The 11,112-nt window shown below is 41.4% G+C and overlaps 1 protein-coding gene across 1 annotated transcript; it reads left to right on the forward strand.

Annotated features, from left to right (window-relative positions):
* Window positions 1–3,336: 3,336 nt before the first annotated feature.
* On the forward strand, window positions 3,337–8,978 carry LOC135247154 (uncharacterized). Its single transcript, XM_064320438.1, has 5 exons — window positions 3,337–3,348; window positions 3,711–3,976; window positions 5,380–5,541; window positions 6,555–6,601; window positions 6,820–8,978. Exons 1-5 carry the CDS (start codon window positions 3,337–3,339, stop codon window positions 7,446–7,448), a joined length of 1,116 nt encoding a protein of 371 aa, XP_064176508.1. The 3' UTR covers window positions 7,449–8,978.
* The last annotated feature ends 2,134 nt before the right edge of the window (window positions 8,979–11,112 follow it).

An 11,112-nucleotide genomic window follows, 5' to 3' on the forward strand; every position in this document is an offset into this window, starting at 1 on the left:
TGCCTCTACACAAATACAGAACACCCGTGGACTCAGGGAAAGGCAAAAAGGTTGGAACTGTGTATTTGTAGCAAACACCGCGATGGGCAAAGCAGAGGAATTTTGTGAGGGGGATAAATGCTTATGTGGAAGAAGGCATGTTTAAGATTTACTGATGTGACATAGTGATGTTAACTTAATCAATTAACTTAATTCTTAATAAGAATGTTGATTGATGAATTTCTATAGATTAAACGGTTAAATTTCAATAAACCATTTCAATGAATAACCTAATGTTGGTGATTAGATTTCAAATTAAAGAGACGTTTCTAAAATGTTAAATTAGAGAGTCATGGTTCCCTTGACTGGCAGCATTAGTGAAACGTTATTGGTCCATTCCTGGAACATCAGTGCCATCTGAGCGTGTCTTCTGATCTGCTGGTCTCACCTTCAGCAGACTGCACACCAGACTGACCCCAAAGCACATAGACATGCTCATACTCCTTAACAAAAATGCTTACGTATATTTTAAGTCATTCTTTTCATAGGCTATGGAGTAGATTTTAATCTAATCAGTTAATCATTATTAATCAATTATTGGGTGCCGACGATTGATTAAAAGAATTGCACAAAATTTTCCAATCGTTCTGATATATTGAACGTGAAAGAGTGCTATATGTTAACATTTTGAAATTATATTGCCTCAAATGTTTGTTTAACACTGAGATCCAAGATAGGAAGTTGAGAACCGTCCTTCTTTGGGAGCTGGAAATAAGGAAAATAAAAACTATGTTGGGTTCGATCTCTGGGAACCACACGTATTTCCCCCTTTTTGTAAGAGGGAAGGAATTTATTCCTCTTAAACATGGGAGCGCTCTCTTGTGTTTGAGAGTAAATGACTCTGTTGAAATGGGGGGTTCACTCTGAACTGGAGTCTGTAGCCCATGGCTATTGTAGCACTGCAGTGTTCTATGTGCTGTTCCAGGATGGCAGTAGCCTCCCTTCGCATTGGACGCACTACTGTCTGTCAGAGCCAGACTTAGTGCAATTGGATGCTTCTGTGGAGGTCTGGACCGGATGTCATTCCCTAGAGTTGGCTTTCAAACACAAGATGATGAAAGAGAAGTTTATTTATGGCACCAATTCAGTGATTTGTTCAAGCAGAGATGCACACTTCAGTCAGTGTGTAAGTAAGCCATGTACTTTGGATGCGCTGTAAGAGAAAGAGTACTTTATAATATGACAAAATAATGGAGTTGCCAATAACCATGAATTGAAAGCTTTAACAGTGTTAAGAAGCAATCATTTTATTGAGAAGACATGGCAAGATGGACTGGACACTATTCTATAAGAGAGGAAAGGACATGCACCTGAAGAGATTGTAAGATAAAGAAAAGGAACACAAAGAAATTGTGATGCATACCAAAAATGCTTTTTATGAAACGGAACGGACGGAGTGTAGCACAGTGGGTAAGGAACTGGGCTTGTAACCGAAAGGTCGCAGGTTCGATTCCCGGGTAGGACACTGCCGTTGTATCTTTGAGCAAGGTACTTAACCGAAATTGCTTCAGTATATATCCAGCTGTATAAATGGATACAATGTAAAATGCTATGTAAAAGTTGTGTAAGTCGCTCTGGATAAGAGTGTCTGCTAAATGCCTGTAATGCAATGTAATGTAATGAAAGGACTTTGGATAATGAAGTAAATTGTTTGAGCTTCCCTTAAATGCTATTCAGAGAACATCTCCCACAATCCACACTGGTTTAAATCCTCAATTTCACTCTTCATTACTGAACACTGTCATTGGCACATTTCCCATATTAGATACATGCTTAATGTATATCTAGCATAATAATACTAAAATATATGAACTCTTCTTTGCAGACTGAACAACTGTAAACTTACAGTTGTTCTGTGTAGTGTGTGATCTTAACTAAATAGAATTTGTGATTATGGTTCTATTCAGTGAAATATTAAAAACGCCCTTTCTCAGTTTACTCCTCTGTCCACTAGCATTCTTTCTTTGCCCATATAGACCTTACTCCTCTGTCACAACAAGCAAATAAAAGCAGGATAAAACCTTTTGAGGGTTGCCAGGTTTGTGGTTCCTGAGCAGAATGTAAGGTTTCAGTGGAGTCTGTAGTATCAGGTCACAGGTGATGACTGGATGCTGAGTGTCTGATTGACATGGTAAAAAATTGACCACCTGTATAGTAAAATGTTTCAGATCTGTCACACATTGCAGTCTTCATCCATCTCCATCCATCTCCATTATTTACTTCTGCTATGAGCTCTAATGAAATCCATACATTTACCCCACTCTCTTTCACACACTGACCTTTTGATGAAGGTGAGTTTTACTCCTTCATCACACACCTGTGTGTGCTGCAGGATTGTGGTGTTTCTGAAAGGATTGTGAATAAAATGGTATTTTATTCTGCTGGTAAAGCCAAGCATTAACTATTGGCCGGCAGGGTGTGTGTGTACATCTTGGTGGGAGAGTGTCCATCTGAACAACATGTGAGCTGCTGTTTAGATGCAGTGTTGCATCATTTAGTTTAGTCACTCTTCTGTGGTCCAGTCCCAAGTCATAGGCTGGATATTATACCATTGTAAGCAGGCATGCTGTGTGGAATAGCCTGATTCAGAGATCAATGTTCTGGTTCCAGCTCCTATCATCTAATGGATAACATCATTTACAGGAGTATTTCTTAGAGAAGTATTCTAATAACTTTCAAATGCCCCCACTTATAAATATTTTTGTGCCGTTTATATTACTCCACAAGGTCTACCAAACATGTTGATAAGGGGTTTTAAAAGAAAAAAAATGACTTAATACATTAGTTCGTACACGGCTCCGACACATCTTCAGCTGTTAGCAAGTACAATATCGCAGGTCTGACCAATGCTATCATTACTGTTTAGATAAAACCTTCATGTTGTTTTATATACTGGTGTATATATTTAAGTTGTCTGTGACAGTAAGCTGCTTAGTTCTTCACTGGCTCCACTAGCTAGGTGCATTAATGAAGTAACCAACCAACCCTCCTATCAGCCGCATTTTGAACAGTGTCGTCAAGGTTACCATCACGTTAAATAGGAATTCGAAATTTTGTATTGAATGCGGTTTCATTTCACCGTTGTGGAAATTTTAAAATGAACGTCAAAAACACTGAATTAGTTAACAATAAATTGTTTGATAACTTGATGGTTACAAGATTAGGAAGAAAATATTATCATGATAACAGTTGACGTATTCTGCTAATGGGTTTCACATGTACATTAACAGTTATATTTGTCTATTCATAGTGATGAATATTGAACGTTTTTAGATAGATGTTTATGGACCGAAGAACATGTCAGGTCAGGTAAAGTGCACCACAAAAATGCTGTTTCTTGTGTTTGCAGATTAAATGAATATGTTTGCAAGTCAGATAAATTCATCATATGGAAAGGGTTTGGCAATGAATTCCTTGCAGTAGAGTCCCAGCCTTGAGGTTTCATTATTTTTGTCAGTTAATAGAGCCCAGTAATTGCCTTAGACTTTTGTCTATTACTCAGAATACTTAATGAACTTAATTTACACACCCCCCTCCCTGTTTCTGTGTGTACATCCCCAGATAGCAAGCGACTCCAGGCTGGATTCTGGCCTGAAGTCAGCACTGCCGGGCCGGACTCGGCGCAGATCCGGCCCGGAGTCGCTGGCTATCTGGGTCTCAGGAATGCGTAGGTACGTATATATATCAAGTGCCACGGTGCACAGTGTCACAGCTGTGAATTTGTGTGTGTGTGTGTGTGTGTGTGTGTGTGGTTTCTCCACAGGCTGGGTTGGTGTAATCTCACAGAGGGCTGCTGTGATGTTCTGGCCTCAGTCCTGCGTTCTCCTGACTCAGAGCTGAGAGATCTGGAGCTCAGAGACAACGAGCTGCAGGATTCAGGAGTGAGAGCGCTCTCTGCTGGACTGGAGGACCCACACTGTAAACTGCAGAGACTGGGGTGAGTACAAACACACACCCCTTCAATCCAAAGGGCTCCAGTGTGACTAAATACAACACTGATGTCAATGTTTCTCATGTGAAAACAGACACTTCACAGAACTGAAACAGCATGTTCCTGTTCTTCCTCTTGGAAGAATAAGACTCTACACTCATGAATGAAGAAAATGAATTAGTCCTGTTTCCTGAACTGTAGTGGGGTGTAAACTCAAATGTGTTTGATAATGACTCATTCTACATTCATTTCATTTTATATATAGGTGTAGAAGGTGTGTAACACACTGCTATGTGTTTGACACACTCAGCCCTGTTAGTTTATATTAATGTGTGTAAGGTGTGTAACACACTGATATGTATTTGACACACACAGCCCTGTTAGTTTATATTAATGTACTGTAAGGTGTGTAACACACTAATATGTGTTTGACACACACAGCCCTGTTAGTTTATATTTATGTGCTTTAACGTGTGTAACACACTGCTATGTGTTTCACACACAGCCCTGTTAGTTTATATTAATGTGTGAGGTGTGTAAGACACTGCTATGTGTTTGTGTCAGGCTGCGTGGGGGGGGGGGGGGGGGGGGTTTGGACCCAAATGCAGAGGCAAAAATACAAAAACTCCAAATGAAGGGAACAAAAGACTTTACTGCACAAAAGGAACAAAAAGGAACAAAAAGCCTTGCAGGGCAACTTCTAACAAACAAGGGAAACTACAAAACGCAGGAACAAGAAAATCCAGAAAAATACAAACACGAGGAAACCAGAACATAGACAGGAACGCATGGAGCAGGAACTTGAGGAGGGGAGCACAGAGCAACCAGACATAACCACAAGAATCCAGCACTTGAGTCAAGGAAGAGGGCAACTTAAATAGAACACACTGACAAGACACAGGAGGGCACCATGAACAATCAGGCCACGGAAGGGGAAGGGAAAACGAGACAGCCAGAAAACAATGATTGGACAATTGGAAACAATCATACAATTAACACAGGAGGAGCAGGACACAAAACAGAAGTGCCGCCATCTGGCGGCCAAACAGGGAAAACGCAGACAGGAACACAGGACCATGACAGTTTGACACACACTGCCCTGTTAGTTTATATTAATGTGCTGTAAGGTGTGTAGCACACTGCTTAGTGTTTGGCACACACAGCCCTGTTAGTTTATATTAATGTGTGTACGGTGTGTAACACACTGCTAGGTGTTTAATACACACAGCCCTGTTAGCTTATATTAATGTGTGTAAGGTGTGTAACACACTGCTAGGTGTTTGACACACAGCCCTGTTAGTTTATATTAATGTGTGTACGGTGTGTAACACACTACTATGTGTTTGACACACACAGCCCTGTTAGTTTATATTAATGTGTGTAAGGTGTGTTGGTCCTTCTCTCTGCAGGCTGTCAGGCTGTAGAGTCACACAGAGAGGCTGTGATTCTCTGGCTTCAGCTCTGTGCTCAAACCCCTCACACCTGAGAGAGCTGGACCTGAGATACAATCACCCAGGAGACTCAGGAGTAAGAGCGCTGTCTGCTGCAAAACTGGACACACTCACACTGCTGTAAGTACAGAGAGTTTCCACACTGCACCTCACACACACACACACAAACAGAAGGGTTTGGAGGGCATGGAGGGCACTGTACAAACCAGCGTTACCCAAGAGGGTTGGGGATCTACAGTGGAGGGTGCTGCACGGGATCACTGCAGTAAATAGTTTTATTTCTGTGATGAACCCGGCAGGATCCCACCATTGTCCATTCTGTATGGAGAGAGAAACTGTTTATCATAGTTTTTCTGGGTGTGCCAGACTTCAGCCTCTCTTTTCTTTTTTGGGGACGTTTATTTATTTTATCCTTGGTTTCCCATACAGTCACAGACGGATAAGTGCCAGCTAATTTATTTCATTTCAGGGCTAAAATGGCAGTTTCTATAAGTGGGAAAAATATGATTGGTGGAGGGGACAGGCAAGATGTGGCTGTTGTAGTTTGGAGTTTGATCAGGGACACAGTGATGGTGTCATGGTTCTGTGTTTTCCTGTATGTGTTTCCCTTGTTGGGCCGCCAGATGGCGGCACTTCTGTTTTGTGTTCTGCTCCCCCCTTTGTTTCCGCCTGTGTGTTTCTGTGCGTTTCTGCCGTTTGTTTTCTGTGCTGGTGTAGTTATGTTTTCTTGTATTTTTTTTAGTTTTCGTTTTATGCCCCTTTTATGGCTCTTTGTTTGTTCTGTTTTTTTAATGAAGTCTTGTTTGTATCAACTTTTTTGAGTTCCGTGATTTTTCCCATTCTGCGCCTGGGTCCCACCCCCCGTACCGTGACAGATGGTGGAGTTTCAGTATTACAAAGCAATGGAGAACCTGAGTGTGTTTCAGAGTGTGTGTGTTATAAGGGTGTTTTATGTTCAGTGGAGGGAGGGGAGCTATTTTTGTACATTGAATGGGGTGAAGGAATGGAATACGTTTCCTTTGTGACAGATTTGTGTTTTTTTCTTTGTTTTCATTTATGTGATGTCATTGGTGTGTTGAGAGTGGAAATAAAGGATTGTTAAAATTCAGAATTCTGTTCTGCTGTTCTTACAGTGTGGACCATGGAGGAGAGAACAGGACCAAACCAGGACCCAGGAAATGTGAGTGTGTATCGACACAGAACACTTTCCATAGATACACACTCTGCTGTGTGTGTGTGTGTGAGGGACTTCTCTCTTACTCACATAAACACACAAACAGAAACACACATGTACACAAAGACACACACAGGTACTATCACAGCTCTTTCTCTCACCCACACATAAAGAGGTGAATATTAATCATGATAATTAATCTCATTAATGTCTCTGGTGTGCAGACGGCTGTCAGCTCACACTGGATCCAAACACAGCGCACAGAGAGCTGTCTCTGTCTGAGGGGAACAGGAAGGTGACACACACACCGGGGAGTGAGCAGCCATATCCTGATCATCCAGAGAGATTTGAGCATGTGCCCCAGGTTGTGTGCAGAGAGAGTGTGTGTGAGCGCTGTTACTGGGAGGCTGAGTGCAGTGGGCCTGAGAGGTGGTGGGAGGGATTGGTTTCTATAGCAGTGACAGATAAAGGAATCAGCAGGAAAGGAGAGGGTTCTGACTGTAGGTTTGGAGAGAATAGAAACTCCTGGAGTCTGGAGTGTATATTCAGTTACTTTGATAAATTCAGCTACTCTGATGAACTCAGTTACTCTGTCTGCCACAATAACAACAAAACACGCCTACCTGTCCCCTCCCCCTACCGCAGAGCAGGAGAGTGTGATGATGATGCTGATGTGTACAGGGTAGGAGTGTGTGTGGACTGTCCGGCCGGCACTCTGTCCTTCTACAGTGTCTCTGACTCTGACACACTGACCCTCCTGCACAGATTCCACACACACTTCACTCAACACACACCCCTCTGTGCTGGATTTAGAGTGTGTGACTCCTCAGTGTCCCTCTGCAAACTGGAGTAGAGACACACACACACATTCACACACACACGTGCGCGCACACACAAACATGCACACACGCATACACACACACACACACACACACATGCGCATACACACTCGCACGCATGCACGCACACACACACACCACATTCATATACCCACTCACAAACACACACACCACACACTCACATACACATACACACACACACTCAATCACACAATCACACACACACTCAGATACACATAGACACACACACACCCACACCTACACACACACATCCACACACACACATACTCTCACACACACCCTTTCTCTCTCACACTCACACTCATGCACACACACTCTCAAATACACACACTGATGTACACTCATGCACACGCACTCACACACCTACGCATGCACACACTCGTGCACACCCACTCACACTCACACACACATACACACTCTCTCACACCCAATCACTCACACACCTAATCACACACATGCACACACACACCTACACACATGAACACAATCTCTTGCACACAAACACACATTCACCAGTTCACTCTCACGCGCACACACACATGCCTGCATACGTACACAGGCTCAAAACTGTATGCACACACACACTATCTCTCTCTCTCATACTCAGTCACTCACATAAACACACTCACATCCACACACATTCACACAAACGCAAGCATACACACACAAACTCATGCACTCATGCGCACACACACACATGCGTGCAGAGACACAGACACGTGTCAACACACACACTCCTCAGTGTCCCTCTGCTAACTGGAGTAGACACACACACATGCGCGCACACACAAACATGCGCACACACACACACGCATACACATACACACATGTGCGCATACACACTCGAACGCATGCACACACACACATATATACACACACTCATATACACATACACACACACACTCAATCACACACTCACACACATATATAAACACAAACACTCATATACACCTAGACCCTCACACACCCACACCTACACACACACACTCACATACACACACACATATATACACACACACACTCATATACACACACACACATACACTTATATACACATACACACACACTCAATCACACGCTCACACATATATATATATACACACACTCATATGCACCTAGACCCACACTCACACACCTATACACACTCTCGCACACCCAGTCACACACACACACACACACCCTTTCTCTCTCAGTCATGCACACACACTCACAAATACATACACTCATGTTTACTCATGCTCACGCACTCACACACCTACGCACGCACACTCTCTCACACCCAGTCACTCACACACACCTACAGACAGACACACACAATCTCACACACACACACAGACACGCGCATGCAAACATACACACGCTCATACCCGTATGCACACACACACACACTCTTTCTCTCACTCACACACTCACATACAGTATATAGACACACACATTCGCAAACGCATGCGCACACACACTCATGCACTCACACACAAACACAAACGTGTCAACACACACACATTCTCATTCCCATACACACACACAGACAGACACATGTATAAACACACGTTCCCGTTCATCACCCACTGACTGTACAGTTCTAACACTAGATGGTACTCCGCTAGAGAGGGTTAGCTCTTACAAATATCTCGGCATCTGGATTTATGACAAGATGACCTTTAGCGTCCATATTGATAGCCTTCTAAAAAAACTTCGACCAAAGTTAGGTTTTTATTTTTGTTTAAAAAAATGTTTTCCTTTTACTGCTAGAAAAAAGATTGGTTAAAAGTACTTTTTTGTCAGTATTAGACTATGGTGATGAAATTTATATGCATGCATCTTCATCTCTGTTGAAAAAACTAGATGTAGTCTATCATGCTGCCCTGCAGTTTGTAACTTGTGCAAGTGTACATACGCACCATTGTAACTTATATGAAATGGTTCAATGGACTTCATTGTATTCAAGGAGAAAAACCCATATGTAAATTTTTATTTTTAAAGCTTTACTGGGTAAACTACCGCAGTACATATCCGGCTTACTGAAATATTACTCCAGTAGCCATAACACTAGATCCTCAGAGAAAATTCTCCTCATGGTCCCAAGTATTCGAACAGAACTGGGTAAATCAGCCTTTTCCTTTCATGCCCCGCATGTCTGGAATGAGTTAGAAGGCATTCTTAATCTAAAATCCTTACCCTCTCTTGACATGTATAAAAAATATGTTAAAATCTGTTTTTACTGAACAATGTTATTGCTTTTAGCAACAAGTGCCTTTTAGCTCCTGATCCTTGTATGTCTGTTTTTTATTATTATATATTTTTATTTTTTACTTTTTTTTTTTCTTTGGTATGTTTTTAATATGAAACTTTTATTTTCCTGCTGCCATCTTGACCAGGACTCCCTGGCAGAAGAGATATTGTATCTCAATGGGACCTTCCTGGTTAAATAAAGGATAATAAAATAAATAATAATAAATTCTCTTGCAGGCACACATGCTCAAATACACAGTCACACACACATACATGCGTGCACACGCACACACACACATTCTCTTACCCACACACACACACGCACCAGTGTGCACACACACATACTCATGCACTCAATCATACTCTCACACATGTTCACATCCACAGTCACTCCCACAAACGTATGCATGCATGCGCACACATTCACAAATACACCCACACAAACACACTCTCACCCAATCACACACACAAACACACACACACACGTCGACACGCTTGCAACCTTCCTTGACCAGTGCCTTACCAGTGCAATTTCAGCTGTGCCCAATATTAACCTCAGTACAGCTTAACCCCTGTACATAAGAGTATGATCTTTTAGCAGGTTCAGGTTAAGCACTTGCTGTCTAAATATTTTAATGCATTTATATTGCAAATGTTCAAGGTGTGTTTATGTACTTTTGATTATTAAAACATTAATATAACATTGAGAGTAATAATGCCAAAAGATGGCAGGGTAAAATGTTTTTGAAGTAATAATTCTGTCTCCTGTATCTGCATCTTTTTAAAAAGAACTCCACTTAAATGTGCATTTTACTAGTTTTTACAGTTGCTTTCATTCATTTTCACAAGAGTTCCAACATGCAAATTTCTTTGGGCAAATGCAGCTGATAGGGAGAATGCAGAAGAATCACTGCAGTGCACTTATTTCCTTTCCATACTGTAAACAATGATGGATTGAGTTTCCTTATTAACTCTGTTAGGATTGTTTTCTTTGTTTGTTTTTTGTTGCTTTAATTTTCTTTATTTTCAGACAATAATATGCAATGATTAAACATGAATTATAAAAATATCAAATGTTTTGCTGTTGTGATTTATTATTGTGTGATGTATTGAACTAGTACATATTTCATATTCTGTATGGGATTATGTTTGGGCTCAATAGGAGTAGATCAGCATAGGGCTAAAATCTGCAGTTGAAGCAATGACATCCAACTACAGTAGTGGAAATAAATAACATATAAAATCCATTATAAGAAAAGTTGTGTAGTGTCTGATGAATGCTTGCTTCTGTTACTGTAGTGTGACCACAACTAAATATATTTTGAAAAGTCACTGCTTGTCTATTGAGCTGGTATATTTATGTTACCTGGTTTTCCTGTAGGTTTGAACCTGGATCGGCTGCACATCAGTTGAATGGATTAGACC

Source organism: Anguilla rostrata, unplaced genomic scaffold (assembly GCF_018555375.3).
Source record: "Anguilla rostrata isolate EN2019 unplaced genomic scaffold, ASM1855537v3 scaf1095, whole genome shotgun sequence".
NCBI classification, from domain to species: Eukaryota; Metazoa; Chordata; class Actinopteri; order Anguilliformes; family Anguillidae; genus Anguilla; species Anguilla rostrata.